Genomic DNA, 20,625 nt, shown 5'->3' on the forward strand with positions numbered 1-20,625 from the left:
AAAATCCATTAGAGTTGGTACTTATGCATGCATTCTGGTTATACCATATCAAGGGCGAGTTTAACAATACCACTAAGCTGATCAAGTCGCCAGCTGCCAACATAAAGCCAAGAGTAAGCAGCACTCTGCTGATGCTGGCACTTAATCTTGCAGCAAGTTCTGAAAGCTAAACCAGAAAAAAGTAGTAGTACTTCTGCAAAGAGTCAGACCCATTAACACTCATACAGAATAGGAGGGGGAAGAGGAATAGCATCTTGCTTTCTAGTGGCAGCTAGTTATTAAACAGGCTTCACAACATGGCAAAACAGCAACTTGAGACTTAATAAATGCTGCCATTCTAATGATGCTTGTTAAATGCTCCTAAAATTCATTTTCTAGCAAGACAGCTGATGCTGAAATGCAGCTTAGACACAACTTTCAGAACAATGACTATTACTGTTCTTGCTCATATTGCAGAGTAAAATGCTTCAGTTCAAGAAGGGATCTTGTTTTTTGCTAACAGCCCTAACAACTAAAAAGGGAACTGTACATACTGCAGCTGTGAATACAATTCTTGTTCCAAAAAAAGTGTTCTTCAATGGCTCTGAAAAATCCACCTTGATTTTGTTTTATTGCTGACTTATAAATCCAAATTTAAACATTCATTGGACAGTGTCATGACCAACCAATCCAGAAATGGAAAGACAGATAGTCCTACACCATAATGAGAAATGTTAATGGGAATCATTTTATTAACAGAATAAGAAAGCATCAACAATACTGGGTTTTGAGCTAACTTTTATTTGCATGGCTGTGTGGTTCCATAAAGGGATATAAGAAGAACACTGATCCATATACTCACAAGGGTAATCTGAATGGATCTAAAGGTCTGCTTCTTGGAACACAGAGTTAAGTAAGGTAAAGATTTCCTTTCTGCTGTCCCTGGCACATGTAGGTTAACCAACACAATTTGACTCGTGAACTAACATCAGCTGCACCAATTCTTTCCTTGAAATCTTAACCCATTAAGACATATTTGAGCCATGAAGTTCAGCTTTACTGCAAATGGAATAGGTACAGGTAATAATTTTGAAATTACATGAGTACAATAGGGTTTTCAAAAGACCATGCTACCAGCATTCTTAGTACTTCGGATACAGACACCAGTGTGAACATACTCTTCTGTTAAGCATAGGTTTTTAATATTTTAAAATAATAAAAGCATAATATTTCAAAGCAGGTCTTTTAAAATTTGACAAAGCCTGATCTTACTACTCAGACAGTTTTCATGTAACTCAGCTTTAGTAATCAACCTCTCACCTGAAAAGGCAGTCAAGCCATTACTTCTCACAGAAGAGGTAGATGTACAAGACAGCTTAGGTCTCTTTGAATCGCTATCTCGTGGCTGGCTATGGAGTCTTGAATATGCTCCCTGAGTTCTCTCAGACTCACCATAACACCCAGATGTAAAATGAGAGGAAGATGATGTAGACTGAAATAACAAAAAGAAGTTACATAGTATTTCAGATGTACTTACACTGAACAAAAGTGTACATACTGTAAGGCTCACAAAAATAGTAAAGAATAACTTCAAAATGCAAAACCTTTTTATTTAAAAATAATATCGGGTTTATGCTTGTGCTCTTGATCAGTATTCCCAGGTTTACTCAAGATTGTCCCACCAACAAAAAGCTGGTTTCTCTTACAATTAGCATTATTTTTCCTTTGTAGATAGATGTGGCTTACAGGCAAAAAAGATACTCCTGACTTGTAAGATGCTATAAACATGATCAAACATAGCTTTACAGATCTTCAAGGAAACATCATTTTGCTGTCCAGAAATGGCCAAAACTGATCAGCTTCATTATTTTATTTAATAGTTCAAGTAATCCAGCTTATTTTTTTACCAGCCTAAAATACACTTAGCTAAGGGGTCTGCTGTAGCTTCTAGTAAGCTGTTGACTACATTAGCTCAGGTGCAACCGCAACAGTTCAGAGTAAATAATGGGTACAAAATTTTTATAGGCTATAGCACTGAAATAAGAGTTTTCAGAAACCAGTACTAAAATTAAAAGAAAAGGATAGCTTATAAAGCTGTTAGTTTGGTTACTTGCAGCCAAGGCATTACTTTTCTATTTGAAATATTTGGATTTATATTTTGATGTGAAAAACTTGAGCTCAATCAAAAAGCTCAGTTGAGCTGTTTGATCACCCAGAAAGTATCTACAACCAAGACCCTTTAAGGATCAACCAAATTAGAGCAGATACCATAGTTGTGTTTTATTTCTGTTTTGTTATGTTGTTTACTAATCTTATGCCACTACTTTTTGCTCTTTAAAACTAAGAAGTACCTAAGTATTTCTCTTACCCCATCATAAAAGACAGGTGGGGAGACACAGAAACTAAGATCACAAACCAACTACAAAGCCAGCTTAATTTCCTTCATGAATCATCTGCTTGATGTATAACTTCTTTAAATAATTTGCTATTAAATAAGTCAAAGTTTCAGAGTGTCTTCTGCAATGTTCACTTGCATCAGAACTTAAGAGAAAAGTTAACCTTAACGGGAAAAAGTGTTTAATTTTGAGACCTCTATAGCACCAACTTAACTAGATAAGTTAGGCCACTTACAGCCACAGACTCCATTTGCATTTCAACTGTATGGAGAGACACCTCCTATGACTTCCCCTGAAGGCTAACATCTCCACACTAGTTCCTCCCTCCCCCCCACTTATCTCAAAGCATCTTCAACTCTAAGTCACAGTAAGAAAGCAAACACCTATTTAAGGTACCGCACTTTCAAGTGCCCAAACGTCTTTCAAGTCTCCAAGTGAAAAGAAATTTCACTATCTTCCAGCTAAGCATCTTCACAGTTTTCTGCTTTTCCCATCTTAATATTTCTACTGCAATTGAACATGTTTTATTGTCACTCTACAGTGCACAAGCATGTCAAAGCAGCAAACTATTTGTGGAGTTATGGAGGCACATTTTGGAGCCCAGTTAAGACAAGCTGTTAAGGCCTGAGCCTTGGATCTCAGTCAGGTGACAGTTCAGCCTCCATTTTCTTTCACAGTATGCCGTAAGCAGCGTGTAAGCAAGCACAGTCAGACTATGAACTGCTCCTCCACAACTAAGTTTTCTAAAGCAGGTCTCCAAAATTATGAACTTTGTGTTAACTCACAAAGCTGATACCACCCAAAAAACACACCCCCTAGAAATAACTGATAGAACAAGCCGAGTATAAAAAAAAGAGTAATTTTGTCATCCATAGGACTGTAACAGGGATGAGATTCCAATAACCCCTCCTTTCTTCTTTTTAAATGGATACTTGCAGAGCCACTCTCACTTCAAATTTATTTCTTAACTATTCATAAAACTAATACACATTATTATTTTAATCCTCTGAATGAATAATTTCTTACCACTGCTATCTTCTTGCTTTCCCTCCACGTTGACTTAATAAGACCTACTTATCTAGAAACATTACGTGAGCCACTGCTAGCAGCTTTTCAGATCGGGAAGGCTAAGGTAAAACCCAATATTTTTTTTTAAAGCATTATCTATTAACAATTCTCACCAATCTGCTTCTGCTTCCCCAAAATCTTCCAGAATGTGGATGATCAAGTGTCCCTGAGTAGCACGTTGGAGGGGACGTTGCAAGCTTCCAAGGAGTTTCATGGGTGTCTCTTTCTCCAATTCCCCAGTCTCTGCTGGAACTATTCAATGCACTGGATTCCTGAAGAAAAACATCATATACACCTTGTAACTCAAAATGAACTCAATATCTGATCTGAATATTGAAAATACAGGGACATGGAGGTACTAACAAACCTGAAAACCTTTCATACAAAATCTCAAGGGATACCCAATAATAAATGGAACAGGCTTACGAGAGAAACGCTCCTTTATCTGTCCTCTTATTTGACTGTGGACAATAAAAAGTTGAAGTGTAAGGCTTTTGAGGCCTTACACCAACCTAGGTACTCCAATACCAGGGCAGAAGTGTTACGTAAAAAATCCCACACACTTAGAAAAAAGTCTTCATGACAGCAAAAGTGTCCCAGCAGAAGTGGCTTTTGGCCACTGAAGTCAGCCCTCTGTCTTGTCCTGGTCATAAGTTTTAGTACAGGAAAGAGTGGGTGCAAAGAGGGGGGAAAAAGAAAAATCATGGTTTGGGCCTACTAACAGATGAGTATTTTTACATAAGGAGCATGATCTGTCCTAGTAAAACATATGGGACAACAGATGTAAACAATGTCATAAAATTATTATTAAAAAAAACAACCCAAAACCTATGCTACTGCAAATTACACAGTACCTTCTCCGAGTCTTAAACACTTCCCCTTTTACTGCTGCTTAAGTTTATTATTCCTCTGCAGTCTGTTTTAATAATCCATCAATGTGCTATTAGTAGGGAAGGCTTGCAAATTAGGCATTATTAATTCCAATTACATATCATGCAAGCAGCAAAAATGCATTTCTATTTTCACTACAGAATTGAAACTTTTGTGTCTCTAAGCTTCCTATAAATCACTAACATTGAAGACAGCCATAGAAGAGTAAACAGCACTGGAGACAAAGCCACTTTGGACTAAAGAAACAAGGGTAAATAGTTTTAATAGCTGATTTCAGACACAGTGCAGAGATACCAAATCCACAGTTTGATACGCACAACAAACTAAGACTGCAAAGCAAAACAGTCCTGCAAATAAACATTGTTTGCTGCATTACCTCAGAACAAAGTGCTCAAATTATCTGAAGGTTGATGACTGCAGCACAATGACTGTAACTGTTCTTTTTGTGTTTTCTCTTTCAATATACTCAGGAGCTCTGATCTTTACCTTGGCTACAAAATCAAGCTTCTAATAATAAACCTGGAAACCATTTAACATTTGAATCTGTCTATCTTTAAGAGAACTTACGGGATGAAGTTCTACAATACAAGCTTCTGGATTTCAATGAATAGATGATAATTAAGGAGAGACATTGCAACTTAATTTGCTCCACAGAATAATCATTGAGATTAGTAAAAGTAATAAATAACAGAAATCCAACCATTTTATCACAGCTAAGCAGAGTCTGTAAGTGATTATTTGTCCATCCTCTCTCTATGAACTATTAATACTAGAACTGCAGTAGTTTCTGTCACTATTTCTTAAAGGTTGTAGGATTAGGATTTAAAAAGCTGAAGAAATAGTCATGATCATCATTGTCACAAGCAAAATTAAACCTGAAAATGAAGTGTCAGCTGGTAAGTTCTCATATTTCAAAGTCTCAGTTGGATTCATCGGGTTTCTAAATTATTTCATATATGGATAAGGAGCCCATGATCATAAGACTACACAACTTTAAGATGAAAGTAAAGCTCTCTCAAAATGTTCTTAATTTGAGCCATACCTGCAGACTTAACTGATCTTGAAACACTTGCCTTTCCTTTTTCTCTAACTGTTAGATTCTTAAGATCTGATAATTTAATCTTAAGTGTCTGGATCACCACAGCAGAGATCTTAATCCCAGAACACCACACTCACTCTAGCACAGCACTGAAAGCCAGTTTACAGAAACACACCATCTATTATTCTAATGCCAACACAGCTTTTGGTGGCTGTGGCATCTCTGCACTGCGCTCATTTCCTTGAAAGATGTCCCAAGGCCAAAATAGAAAGAAGGAAAAGCAACATATTGGGTATCAGAAAGTGGCTTTAAGAGAAAGTAGATGATCAGGCATGATATCAGGAAAGCTCAACCTAACTGCTGTATCTGAAACAGAACAAATCTCAGTTTGCTCTCTTCCTTCATTTCAGCTAAAGACTATTTAACATCCCATCAGAACTTAACAATTGAAGCATTACACAAGGTATTCTCTTTTTGGTGTCTATTTTCAGTAGCAGAAAAATGTGTTTGGGAAAACATTCAGAACAATTTTATACATTACACTTGACCCTATCACTCCATTAACCACCACCACCCCCAAAACTTCCACTTCATTTCCCACAAAACGGTTAACAACACTGTATCATACAGCGTAGGATTTTTTCTCATACTATTAACTAATTTGATTTTTGTATTGTAAGTTAGCTAGAAACAATGCTACATCACATACATCAGGTTAATTTACAGTTAATCTGCTTGTTATGCCTCCTCAGATGAGCAGAGGCTACCTATATGAAAAAAAGGGAAGAGGAACAAACTCACCAGATAGAAACCTTCCTTTCTTTTTTTAGCCCTAGTCAAAACCAAATACTCACAATTTCACTGCTCTGTCTCCGAAAGTTTTTGAGTTAAGCTACAACCAAGTACGGTCTCTAGCTGTGGAAATGACTTTATATTAAAAAGCCACGTCTCCAAGTTCTCTTTCCTCTACATAACCAAAGCACCGATAGCCATACATTTTTTTTCTTCTAAATTATAAATCTTCTACATGATTTGGAACTGAAGCAGCTCTTAATATTTTAAGGTAGGCTTCTGAATGCTTTAGTGAAACAAAAAGGTCTGTCTGTTCCATTCCTAACTGACTGGAGTTAATCTTATTTAGACTATTTGCTGCTTCTTGCCCCAGCCACTTGTAATCTTAACCTGCAAGCAATAATGGAATTTGCTCCTACCTGCTCTATAAGTACCAAAGGTTAGTCAAGACAGGAAACTTCCCTATGCTTTTATCACCAAGCCCTAGTCTTGTGTAACATGCTCTCAGACTACCTTCTACAAACTGGAGTGGAAAGATGGGATACAACATAACCTTCTATACAATTCTTTTCCCCTATTTTAACTGCAAAGTGTCATAAAAATCACTCCTCAGATTAGAAGCACTTTGGTCAACAGAAAATAGTCAAATGATAATATGCAGTGCAGTGAACACACTGCAGTTCATGTAATAAATGAAATATAACTCTCTTGTGTTATCATTTCATAAAAGTGATAATACATCTAACTTCACAGCACCAGTTCAGCTCAAGACTCATCTTCTGATGCAGCTTTCATCAGGCTGTGTGGGTCCATAAAACCCTACAAAAGGGTAAGACTATCTGGTCGGTTCTGCTGAGCAGACAGCCAGTGAAAAATGTGTAGGAATCCAAAAAGCAGCAGTGACTGAAGACTACCCTTACACAGTCCCTATAGCCTATATACCAACCAACACATGCATGCTAAACAAGGTGAAATACAACACATATACATATAATTGTGCTAAACATAATTAATGCCCTATTGCTTGTAAAACTGTTTCTGGAAAAGACATTATGTAATACGATGTCCCAGATAGCTTGTCAGCAGGGACTAAACTCATAACCATTTTATCAAAAGATATCAACATTTAATCACAGAGTGAAGTTTCTGCAATTTCAGAGACCAAGATGGGCTTACATTTCTGGGCCCAAAATTGAGCTGAGAACTGTTGACAGGAACAGAAATAAAATAATAATGAGAACTGAGCCAAACAGCCATCTGTTTTGACAAGTGCACAAAATAATTTCTGAAGTAATTTAATCTCTACTTCCCATAATACTCTTTCAAAGTGAAAGTACCGGCAGAGTTTGACTTTTTATTCTTGTGCATGGCTCCTCCCCCCGACAAAAGCAATTTGGTTCATGTAAAATGTTGCATGCGAAGCAGCAAATGCCTTTAGTTTTAGGCACTAAATAATCCTATACTTACTTTTTAAAAAATAAAGCACTAAATAGACCTGTCTTACACCCAAAGCCTAGCTGTATTAACATAGTGGCGTTAAGCCTTAAGGTCCCCTTCTTACCTTCACAAAATGCAAAGTAGGTGCTGCAGAGCAGTGCAGCCTACTGTCAACTCCTAGAACTGCAACATACTCCTGTATTTTTTGCATCATCCACACATGAAGCTTAACACCCTATACACATCAAAATTCAAATTAAATCCTCGGCTCCCCTCAACAGAAAACCCCATTTACCCAGATTTAAGACTGCAGTGACTAGTGCCAAAACAGATCCATAGTATCAGGATGCCCTTCCTTCATCGAACAGGTGATTTTTAAAGGTGAAGCTACTAACAAAGGCAGGTAAAGACGGAAAAATGTAGAACTACCAGTTCACACTGCAGAATACTGCCATTGGCCTGGTTATTAAATCCTTGCATTTCAGAATTAGTCTTGGGGTTTGTTCACAAATGCAAAGCTCTGGGAAGGGCTTTTCCTTATATTCAGCCCGCACACCCCCCCTTTTTTTTTTTTGTATGGGTTTTAGGGTTTTTCTTGGTGAAAACAGACATAAAATTAATTTATACTTTACAGAAAGAGACAAAACGTATTACCTGGTATCCAGATTCTAATCTCCGTGGAGATTCTCTTGCGCTATATGCACCAGCTAAACTGTTACCAGTCAATGTTCTAGATCCTAGTGAAGAGCTGGAGGCCTGAACAGATATCCTTCGAGGAATTCTTGAGGGTTTTGACTCCATTCTTTGTATCCTGTATAAGGACACACTGATTATTTTTTTTCTTCTAAAAACAGGGACCTACATGCAAAACATGCACAAGTCATTCTGTGCAGATCATAAATATGACTCACACATACAAATATTTATATAGCGCTTTGGTCTGACTGTGCATCAGTAAGCTGGGGAAATGAGTTCTTACCCTAGTTTTTGTAGCCTCTTCTTTACATTTCCTCCTATTCCATGTTAAAAAATGAGAAACATAGCCCTTTTTGCTATTATTATATGACAACATATTCTTGCTATTATATTACAAGTAGGACTCTGTTGTCGTTCACCCCCAATCAGCAATCAAACACCACACAGCTGCTCATTCACTCCCCCCACCCCCATGGGATGGGGGAGAGAATAGGAAGAGCCAAAGTAAGAAAACTCATGGACTGAGATAAGAACAGTTTAATAATTAAAACAGCAATAACAATAATAATAGTAATATAATGAAAAAGAAAATAATGAGAGAGAGAGAGATATGAAACCTCAGGAGGAGGAAAAAAACCCAAACAAGTGATGCAACTGCTCACCACACGCTGACCAATGCTGCCTGTCCCCGAGCTGCAATTGCTGCCTGCGTCCCCCAGCCAGCTCCCCTCAATTAATATACCAGGCAAGACATCACATGATATGGAATATCTCTTTCACCAGTTTGAATCCGCTCTCTTAGCTGTGCCCCCTCCCCTCCTGGCTTCTTTTGCACCAGGCAGAGCATGGGAAGCTAGAAAAGTCCTTGACTAGTACAGGCACTACCAAGCAACAACTAAAGCATCGGTGTGTTATCAACGTTGTTTTCAAACTAAGTCCAAAGCACAGCACTATGCCAGCTGCAGTGAAGGAAATCAACTCTATCCCAGCTAAAACCATGACAGACTCCCTTAAGAGCTCTGCAGCACTAGAATTAACACAAAATGAGCAAGGCGTCAGGGAAAGAGTCCTTAGATTTCCTAAATTCCTGTATTACTTTTTTTGTTAATGACCTGCATCTCAACACTTGCAGAAACTACTCTCAGACTTATTCTTTAGAGTCAAAACTATGGAACTTCACTCTCCTGTGAAAAAAATACATTTGCAGTCTGACTTGAAGAAATATTTAACTTCTCCAAAGACAACTCCCATGAAAATTAATATATACAAAAGAGCATAGGCTGTCTCACAGGTATATATAAATTTGCCTTTGAGCCACTGAGTGTTTCTTTGCTCCTTATGTATTTCTAGGCATTTCAAAAGAAATGCTGGTGACTTTTCCACCTGAGAAGTGATTCCTTTTCCTGAAAGGATATCTTGACTTGATGTCGCTCTAAAACTCCAGATAGATAGCTAACTGCATTGCTAATGTTCCCAGATTCTTCCTCCTCAGAACGGTACAGACAGAATCAGACCACAAAAGGTAGCTCTTAAATAAAAAAATTTAAGAGAACTGCAGTATCCTCAGTGCTGTGGTGCTGGAAGAGTAGTGTGATAACCAACAACTCTGAAACGCATGGCCGAGAACTCCACTGGTACAAGGTGATTTGCAGAAGTGGTACAATCTGTTTTATTTAACCACCTTTAATTCTGGCCTAACCTTCTGAGAATGGGAATAACCTATATCAGAAAAAAAAAAAATTACCACTCGGTAAAGCAGTTTTTTTCCCACACAACAGCCATGCCCATCAATAACACAGTCTGTGAAAAGCTGCTGCATCAATCCTGACGTACCTCACGTCTACCTGCAGTATCAAGTTGCCTTCACACACTCAAAACTTTTAATTTTAGCTGAAAATCATGCTGCATTACATATTCTACCTTGTAGAAGCTAGTTTGTAGTTCTTATTGACCAAACAGTTGGACAGCTGAGGTTCATTTCCTTAACAGAAGATTTTTTTTAACCACTGTTCTGGTGCATGCTCAGTTGCTAGCTTTACAACACAGGTCACAACATAAAGTAGCCTAAATGCTTAATCTTGCAAGTAGGTCTTTTTTTTTTTTTTTCTTAATTTGGAAAAGAAGTTATAAAGCATACCAAATTTACATGAGTGTTTACATTCATGTATAAAAGAGCTACTTGGTTGTATTAGAGAGGCACACCAGCTTCTAGACCATACTTCAGACATTAGCAATCCATTTGTTTTTGCCATAGATACCACCAGTTAAACAAAATCAGTTCAGGAATCTGAAGTTCTCGCTTGCCTAACTTTGGATTAGGAACCTGAAATCATTAATTCATTAAATTTCCCAGATCACATTTAAACCCAAGTAAATATTGAGCAATTGTATGCAATTCTCAGAGTGGTAAATACAGCTGTATCGATAAGAATGCTCTAAACAGTGTTCCAAAGAACAACACTGCCAATCATGGAACTTTAAAAGAAATTCAGTAAGGACAAATCTAATAAACTAAGCTACAACACTTCAAGTGGATTGTTTGTGCAATAAAATATAAGAATCATATTTCTTCATATTTGTAACATTAGACAAGACACTGTAATGATGGTTAATTTAAGCTTTAGCATAATCTGCCATTATGTGCACTGCAAGTTTAATACTTGTCTGAAGCTGTACCAAGTGTGGAAAAGCAACTATTCAAGGTGCAAACTCTGAAGCTAAATTAATGTCACAGTAATATAGACTAGGGTGTACACTGGACAGGACAGCACAGCTGTAGGTCTTGATGATATATGACATCCAAAGCACTGTTTATCCTCATTTTACCCTGATACAAAGTATAAGAGATAGACACAAATAATAATGGATCTAATTCTGTACTATTAAGTGCTTAACAAAGAGCACCAGCATGATCACTTTCATTATGGATCATTCTGCTTCTGGATCACTTAGCTTCAGATAGGGGTGGAACCAGATAAATGAAATAACATAGGTAGAAGTCAGATACAGACATATGTAGAACATGCAAATGTTCCAGAAGAAGGGATGGACGCTTCTACAAGTAGAAATTTATGTCCAGATGAACAGGGGGAAGAGACAGAGCGTTAAGCAGTTATAACAACTTCAAGACTAAGTTAGAGATCATTTAATACTAATAAAATTGCTTATGCACCATCCACAGAGCAGACAAAATAAGAGCATTCAGATACGAAAGGACAGGGTGGAAGACTGGATACCAGAGCCAACTATCTCTAGAAGCTGAAATGGAGTCCAAGATTAGCAAATTGCTTCTACAAACATACATAAGGCACAAGACTGATTTTCTCTTTCAATGGTAAACCCAAGATGACATTACTATCAATCAGCTTTATCTTGTAGATTAGCACCAGCTGTGATTTCAACCTGAATAAGTCAGGATTACACTATCTATATAATACTTTCTCTAAGTAATGAAATCTTGCAGAAACTATACATAAAAAAGATGTGTTAAAACAAGTTAAAGGCAGCACTTTAGAAAATGCGAAATGTAATAGGTCAGTTTTTGCAGACATATAATGATTAATTTCTTTAATACAACCGTACATTTATTTTTCTGCAGTCCTGGCCTGAGCCAGCAAATGAGAAGGATCTGCTATAAAGATGAATCAGAGTTGTGTAAGAGCAGGCATTTGACAACAAGAACCCTGCCTTATTTGATGCAGAGGTGGAAAGATACTGCAAAGGCCTTATGGTCTAGGCAAAGAACCACTGCTGGAAGAAACTGGATTCTATCTTTGTTAAAAGGCATGAAGCATCTCATTCAGATTAACAATTTTTTAGAAACCACTACACGAGAGCTCTTCAATTTCTGGGCATCCATCATAAAATTTACTTGGAATCCAACTAGCAGAAATCAGGGAAGTATATATCTGCAACTGAATTCAATGGAGCCATGACTTGAATATATTAGATAAAACTAGATATTAGGCATCTTAGCTTTGGTAATCAAGACTAGTAAGAAGTCCTCTGGGGTTTTTTGTGAGTTTTGGGGTTGGGTTTTTTGGTGGGTCCTGGGGTGTTTTTTTTTTTCTTTTTTTTTTTTTTTGGGGGGGGTGGGGGGGGTGGGTTTATTCCAGAGTTCTTGGAAAACAATTTTAAGCACTGTACTTTGCAAGTTTGAGAAGCAACCCTCTTCACTGTTGGCTTGAATACACACATATAAGGCTTATGCTGATGATGGTAACACAATGAGGTGGTCAAGATGAACATGCTACACTATCATAGAACACAGGACAGGGTGAGACAGTGGTCTCAATTTAAAAATAATACACTATTAAAGCCACAATAATACTTGTCTGCAGGGGAAATATCATGTTTTTATAGGATATTTCAGAATGAGAATGGTTCCCTTTTACAGTATCAGCTTCTTAAGGGTATTTTTGAATGAGCACAAAGACACTCAAATTAAAAGCTCCAACATTTTGTCTACCCACACAGGAATTCAACAAATCCTAAGTGGTAATTAACATGCTGTAATGAGTTCTATGACAAAGTAGTCACCACAATTTACACAGAAGGTAGTGAGCACAAAAAATACTTAAATTACTTATCTGAGGAATTTAAAAAAAAAATCCCTAGGTCGTGTTGCAGTCTGAACTGATTTAAAAGCCTGGTCTTGCCACACAGCAAACGAACACCTTACTCAAATGTGTCACCTGCTGTGTCCTTCATTGAGCAACCTCAACACACCATCCTGGCTTGTCCATCATTTTGACACTACTCACGCTGCTATCCAACAGAAAAATGAGGAAGGGAACAGCAGAGTGAGAAACACTCTTCTCATCAAAGCAACTTATTTCATCAGCTCATGCCATGTTATGCAACTTAGCAACCAAAACCTCACGGAAAAATCTGGAAACAATTTTTGTGTCTCCTGGAATAAGGGATACATGTGATGTCTCTCAGGACTTGGTAAGAAACCAACTTCTGAAATCAAACTTGAAATTTAAAGTTGTACCTGGGAAACAGATGACCAACTTGTAACAGGAGGTTGAGCTGAACAACCTATTTTGAGAACACAGCTCAAATATCCTGCCCTTCTTGATCTGTCATCCCTCCAACTAAATTACAAAAGATCACCTAGACCTAACATAGCCATGGATAGAACTAACAAGAGGTAAAAGATCCAAGAGGTCTTTGCAGGAAAGCAGTGCAATCTCAAAAGGTAAAAATAACACATAGAGCAAATATTTCGAACATAGGCCTCTCACTCCTCCTCTCTTCTGCTCTGACCCCCTCTACTGAGAAATGAGGGGCAGTTTGAGGTAGTCGTGTCTATCAGTAAGGGAAGCCTTTACTAACTTCCACGCTTGCTGCTAAGTCCTTAATGCATTCTTGTACCCTCAATCAGAGAGAAGCACACACTTCACTCCCAGCACCTAAATTCAAGTTTTCTACCTTGGAACTATGTGGTGACACTTCTACCTAAGACTTGATCTTTCATACCTACTGTGTTTTGTATCGTCTAATATACAAATGTTCGTAAGACCTTCCCCCGAGCAACCTGTTATCACGTGTCTTCCTCAGTGTTTACTCACAATCATGCTTTTATGACGAACAAGATGGAGTTCGGGACAACTCTCTCTGCGCAGTTCTTTGTTCGCGCTATTTTCTCAGCCTTCAATCAAGGAAGACTGACAAAAAAACAACCTCAGCAGCCTCTCAGGAGCCCCATGACCAAGAAAAATATTTACAAAAGCCGATCGTCTGCCTACACTGCAGCAGCTGGTGCCACGACGCTGGCTGTTCCCTGCAGGCTCTAGACTGCGGGTGCTCTGCGGAGCCGCCGAAGACGGTTCTCCCCCACAGGGCTGAAGGGAGAGGCCCGGCAGCACGGCCCAGGCCCCGGCCAGGAGCGCAGGCCGCACCCAGCTCCAGGCCGATACCACCCTGCGCTCCCCCGGACTGCAGGGCAGTGCCGACCGCTCTGCCTGACCGCGCAGGGCAGGGGCTCCTCCGCGGGAGGGAGGAACGGGGGGACAGAGGCCGTCACACGGCTCCGCTGCCGGAGAAGGCGCGGAGGCGAGCGGCCGGCCGAGGTGCTTCAGAGAGACAGCCGGAAGACCACGCGCCAGCCCCGAGACAAAATGGTTCCCCCCAGCTCTGGCGCGGAGCCCCCGGCCCCGGCCCCGGCCCCGGCCCCGTACACAGGCGCGAGCTGGGCCGTACAGGGATATCTTCCCCTCCTCGACGCCGTAAGCGGCCCGTACTCACTCTGACGGCACAACCCTCACGACGCAGACATTCAGGAGGTAAGGATCCACCGGGGGGGGGGGGGAGTGAGGGGGTGTGGGGGCCAAGCCGGGCCGGACCGCCACGCCACGCCAGCCGCCTTTCCCCGCAACACAATGGCGACAACGCAGAGACCGCGCGCCTGTCAATCACCGCCCGTGCCCAGATCTCGCGAGAACTGCGGCTGGAGCCGCCTGGGGGCGGGGCGGGGCGGGTGGCGGCCTGACCAGTCGTCTGGGCCCAGCTCGGCTCGGCTCGGCCCGGCCCAGCCCGGCCCGGCCCGGGCTGCCCCGGGGGGCGGGCGCTGGTGGCCGGCTGTCGCCGGCCTGGGTTTGCACATAGCGAACATTGTCACGGAGAGGCCCGTGATCCCATTTAGCACGCCCACCTCAGTTGTTGGAGATTAAAATTGTGGCACTCCGCAAAATGACGGCGATCTGAAGACAGAACGTCAGTTATTTTTGTGGAGAAACGTCCCCAAAGCCCCAGCTTGAATTGACTTTCAAATTCAACCCTCAGCCTGAAAACTGCAAGCAGAGGTTTTGGGTTTTCTACCTACGCTACATACGCTTCCTAGTTTCAATACTGTTTTATAAATAAATCCACTGTATCTCATCAACAGCCACACGTAGCCTGGATTTTATTTCGGTTCCCCGAAGGACGTGCTGGGATGAGGATATTGGAGAAAGCCTCCTCAACCGCAAAGCAATGGAAATGCTATTCATTCGAATTGTGTTCAGACTTCAGTTTTGTCCTCTTGGAAGAAATAGACATCGGCAGACATTTTTACTTGAGGGGAAGATTTAGCATGACATCTGAAACCAGGAGATAATCTTACCAAATTCTGAAAATACCAAGTCTTTGCAAAATCTCTCTCAGTCCTAAATAAATTATGGTTTCCAGTGTCCCTGCCCACTACAGAACATGGCAGAGATCTCACTATTGTATTTTCTGAAACAGGCTCTGAAGATATGTTATTACTGTGGAGTCTAGGCTTCTATCACTGCAGTAACAGGTATCAGTATTTTAGTGACTGGATATCCATCTGTCATTGGTCCATAGCAGAACTTTCCTGAATGCCAATATAACAGTAAGTGTCCTAGATTGCACTGTTGCAAGTCAGATAAAGGGGTGTGCAATAGTAGCAGTGGCCATTCTTTAAGGGAGGAGAAAAGAAAAAAAAAAAACAAACCACAAAACAGAAAACAAAACCAGCCACCCTGGCACAGGGTTACGACACATACAAAATCAATGTGTGCATGCCTAATAGCTCTGACAGATCTGGGACACATGTAAGACCAGCCAGGCTGGTTAGAAACTAGCCAGGTGGCACCTCTAAATTACAGGACAGTCCTATGTTTACCAATATCCTGCATTCTGTTTCCCATTCATGCTTTTAAATGTGTTTTTCCATATGTTTGGATTGTGACAAGTTTTGTTCACTGATTCTCTGTCGTAGAGAAATGGTGGGCAAAATACTAATGAATTGGAGATGAGGACAAAGGGCTGGGAAGAGCTGTAAACAGAGAGAAGCAACTGAACAAAAACTGATAGCAGAGAAAGCTGCTGGTTTTTTGCTCATGGGCAGGGTGCCATTCGCCAGCATGCCCAAAGCAATGCTTATTGGACTTGGAAAAATCTTGTCTATAGCAGCTGCCCCTGCCAATACCATTTATTTGGCATAGCCATCTCCAAGAAAAGAGGACAGCTGGGAACAGACCTCATGAATCATTCCAGGAGAGTGACTGCCCTTTTTCCTGGGTAGCAAAAAAGAACACATAGAAAGAGTTAGATCTACACTAAATTCAGTCATTAAAGGAGGCGTTCTGTCTTCTAGTCATGCACAAATCAACTGTAATTGATCAAGTAAAATGACTGTGTGGATTTAGAGGACAGAGCATTCAGCCCTCCTGCAGCCAGAACAGATTATGGCCACCACTAAGCATGTCCATTATGCTTTTCTTTTTAAAAGCAAGTTAAAAGGTAAGTAGGGCAAGCTCTATCCTGTACAAAACTTTAGAGCTCTTCAACTCAGTCTCACTGTCATCAGAAGAGGATTTACTGCGGGTGCTAAGAAAGATATTGTACTGTTCACTACATTAGCCCTGTCCAATGCAATGCACAATTTGTATTACTTGAGGGTTGATGCAATACCCAGTTATTAGCAATCTATGAGCCATTTGTTGGCCATAGTCTTGTCACAACTTTGTTCCTCTTCTTAGAATAAAAAAAATTACACTATGACCTGAGCTTGTAAGCTTGCATTTTTTAAATCTGCATAATGGATCAAAGGTCTACCCTGTAATATTGCAACACTGCATAAGGAAATTAGTTTAATTACAAATATGCAAAACTGGGAAAGATTAAGATATAATGGTCAATATCACCACATTGCACAAAGACTTCTCTACATTGTGAATCATTGCTAAAATGGCACCAGCTAATGAGCCTAGGATACAGTTTGGAATTTGTCTTAAGGAAAATCTCAAAATGTTGGGTAAAGTCACAAAAGCTTGTGTAATAATACACTTGTAAATGGCAAAGCAGCAGGTTTAGATCATCATGTCCTCTAACCATATCAAGAATATGGAAATAGGCATATTCAAGCCAGATAATTATCCCTAACTGCCCATTCTTACATCCTCTCACAAAAGCTGTTTTTCCACAAATGACTGAACTTTTCATAGAGTCTGTCCTTAACTTCAGTAGAACATAGTCTGAAATTTTAAGATGATCTGAAATTGGTGCTGTCTAGTTGTCTAGTTTAAATCTGCCCATGTTAGTAAGTAATTCTTAAGTAAAATTAACTTCTAATAACCATCTGCAGATAGACAGTTTCCAAAGAGTTTTCATAACATTTCTGACCGGACTGAAAGAATTTTTTTAGAGACCACTAACTTTTTTTTTTTTAAATGCAGTTTAGATTGCATCTGGAATATTCATTTGTTATGAAGGGCTTTGGAAGTTTGACCCTCTCCTTTCAGTGAGAAATGGCAGCAAAAATGCCCCAAATCAAGAATAGGGTTTTGGATATGGCATGTCTTCACATAGATGGTCCTAAATATTACAGTAACAACTCACGTTTGCAAAGCTGGGCACAGGCAGGAGGACGACCTCCATGGATTGCAGATATTGTGTCCTAGAAAAAGGAAAATGCGTCCTTGAGTCGAAAGTCAGTCCATTCAACATTACTATGAAATACACTTTTTGGAATACACCACCTGCTGTGTATGTGTAGCTTAGACTGTAGAAAAGGAATAGGTTGAAGAACTCGCAGACAGGCAAAACCGGGGAAATGTCAAATCATCCTTTTACTATGTTGTTTTCTGCATTGAAGAGTTACTTGGGGTTACATGCGGATTTGTTCTTATTCTATCAGCTAAAACAAGTACTATGGAGATAGTTCATGCAGTGGACTCTATACAGATTCCAAAGGCTATCGTCAGTTAGTTTAACCCTTGCCTTTCCTTCTTCGTGTTGTACTTTACCAGCAGGCTGTCTTGTGCACTATAGTTACTGAGCATGGCACTAAATGTATTATAGGTTCCCTAGCTTCCAGCCTGCCAGGAGGCGTGGAGTTGCACCTGGTTGACTTGCTAAACAATACAGCTGCACCATGTAAGTAATTTTATAACATGTTGCAGAGGGGGAAAAACGGGGATGTGAGGAAAAACAGAGTTTATTTTAGACTGTCTAAGGTAATTGTTACACAGGAAAGATTTCTGAAAGCGGACAGTGAACTCCAAAGTTGTCCTCAGAGGACAAATCCAAACCACAGTCCACAGCTCAAACAAACCTTTTAAGTATGGTGACTGTGAAAGGCTCATTCTAACCATGCAAATGGCAAAGTACACAGTAGTGATACAAAAAAAAGAGAAAAAAATTCGTTTATTGCAGAGAGAAAAGAATTTAGAACAGATAAAGCCTTAAAGAAACTACTGTAATACTGCCAGTGAGACACACTGCATAATTCTTACAGAAATAATTTATGAAGATATATATGTCTAGCCTTTACAATGCAGGCATTTTGAACATAGGTTTTTTTTTTAAGGCAAGGTCAAAATAACTGCTTTTAAAATTTTTCATATGGGAAACTGATTTAAATAAAAAATAATTTTTATATGGGAAGCTTTGAAACTAAAAGTCTTTTAACTTTATTGAAATCAAATTGAAATAATTTTTGCCCATACAGGGGATCTCATCACCGTGTACCAGTACTTAAGGGGTAGTTACAAAGAAGATGAAGACTCTCTTTTTACAAGGAGTCCCATGGAGAGGACAAGGGGGAACGGACACAAGTTGCTCTTGGGGAGATTCCGATTGGACACCAGAGGGAAATTTTTCACAGTGAGGACAGTCACCATTGGAATAATCTCCCCAGGGAAGGGGTTGACTCGGCCACGTTGGGCACCTTCAAGAGTCGGCTGGAAGGGGTGCTGGGCCATCTTGTGTAGACTGTGCTCTTCCTAGAGAGGTTGGACTAGATGATCCCTGAGGTCCCTGCCAACCTGGCATTCTGTGATTCTGTATCTTGTGATTCTGTGACAAATTAGATACCAGTTATGTGAGATAAAACACAGCGGTGCACACCCATTTTAGACAGGCTTTCTTCCTGTTACTTTACCTTATAAATCTATACTTCCTTTTCAGTATCCAGAAAAAAATCATTGTTCAGTGTTCCTGATAATTTATATTTTTAAGCATAAAAATATTTACTTCATTCTGTTACCAATTTATTTTAATCAAGAAGGTTTTATGTGCCTTCTGAATTACAGCTGTTCTTGCTTTAGAATAGTGTAAAGCATAAGGCAATTAAACCATGTTAATAGATTAAATGTGTCAGGTAATAATACTTTTGGTAGACAGACCAAGTGTACCCATATCTTCTTTTAAAATTTTAGTTTTAGAGTACAGATATAGTTTGCAAGCTAAAAGAATGCATCTTAAAAATTACAGAAAGATTTTAGAATTGTTAGAAATGATTTGGTTTTGTTTTCTAAAGGTGGTTAGTTCTTTTTTAATTGTAGTTATTATTTCTGGTATTCTAATATTAGAGAAAGTGTAAATGTTTTAAAATCTTTATTTAAAGTCTACTTCCTTCAACAGTGTACTCCAAGTCAGGAAGAACTCTAAAGCTCTATGACGCACAGAATTCAACTTCTGGTAATGGTTTATTCACTAAGGACCTCTTACAGCTGATTTGAACTAAAAACAGTGATCAAAATGCATCTCCTGGTTTGTCTTCGCAGAATACCTGTGTTCTCTTTCATTCATTTCTGTGGAATAACTAGTCGTCTTCTGCCTTCTGCTAAGGCAAATATTAAATGGAGATACATAAACCTAACAAAAAAAATTCAGAACTAACATATTCTTCAGCAGACAACAGGAACCACAACTACCTTTCCCCTTTCCAATAGATTTTATTATATGCTTAAAAAAAGGGAAAACCTATGTATTTGTATATCTTGTATACAAATATGCTAATAAATAGGAAGAATTCTTCACTTGAAATCACATATATGTATTGATTCACATTTTTTTAATGTATGAAGCTGACGGAAAACCAGCGGGAGACAGGCACCATCCGATGATGATCATCAAGTCTCGTTTATTGGCAATTAGCAAATATCTTTTATACCGTTCGTAAATTAGCTCATACCTATTTGCAAAAGCATAGCTCATCCTTGGCTGGGAGGTAGATGCCAACTCCTCCCATGCTTATCTCCTGTGTTCAGCCTTGCAATTAGCAGTTACTTGTTTCTCACACTCCTTTACCGGTCAACAACAGCTGGGCCCAAGGTCGCTCCGACCCTGAGCCTGTCCTTCTACTTCAATGCCCGCTTTCTGCTAGCCGTTCCCGGGCTAGAGTTTCCCACATGAAGCTAACAGTGAAAAGTCACAAAACATTTTAGAGGAAAGAGAATATTTAGACACCAATATCCTCTTCCATCTTCCTGTCCAGGACACTGTCTTCAGTTAGGGACAGTTCTTGCAGATTTAGGAATATCTGATCTCTGTAGGTGCAGAAAAACCCTGGTGTCAGTTAACTTCTATTGC

General features: G+C 39.5%; 2 protein-coding genes across 5 annotated transcripts in view; one reads left to right on the plus strand and one right to left on the minus strand.

The window, feature by feature from the left end:
* MARCHF7 (membrane associated ring-CH-type finger 7) overlaps positions 1-14,639 on the minus strand; it is a 27,895-nt gene extending 13,256 nt beyond the window's left edge. For all 4 annotated transcript variants that reach the window (XM_064450864.1, XM_064450863.1, XM_064450860.1 and 1 more), the window contains exons 1-4: positions 14,551-14,639; positions 8,257-8,413; positions 3,557-3,715; positions 1,300-1,471 (exon numbers count right to left, since the gene is read on the minus strand). In XM_064450864.1, coding sequence (XP_064306934.1) covers positions 1,300-1,471; positions 3,557-3,715; positions 8,257-8,403 — 478 coding nt within the window. In that variant the 5' untranslated portion in view covers positions 8,404-8,413; positions 14,551-14,639. The remainder of the gene's footprint in view (positions 1-1,299; positions 1,472-3,556; positions 3,716-8,256; positions 8,414-14,550) is intronic.
* On the plus strand, positions 13,434-20,084 carry LOC135313623 (uncharacterized). Its single transcript, XM_064453231.1, has 4 exons — positions 13,434-13,453; positions 13,864-14,588; positions 18,112-18,186; positions 18,761-20,084. The coding sequence occupies exons 1-4, from the start codon at positions 13,434-13,436 to the stop codon at positions 19,036-19,038; spliced, it is 1,098 nt and encodes a 365-aa protein (XP_064309301.1). The 3' UTR covers positions 19,039-20,084.
* Positions 20,085-20,625: the final 541 nt, after the last annotated feature.

This window comes from Phalacrocorax carbo, chromosome 5, assembly GCF_963921805.1.
Source record: "Phalacrocorax carbo chromosome 5, bPhaCar2.1, whole genome shotgun sequence".
NCBI lineage: Eukaryota > Metazoa > Chordata > Aves > Suliformes > Phalacrocoracidae > Phalacrocorax > Phalacrocorax carbo.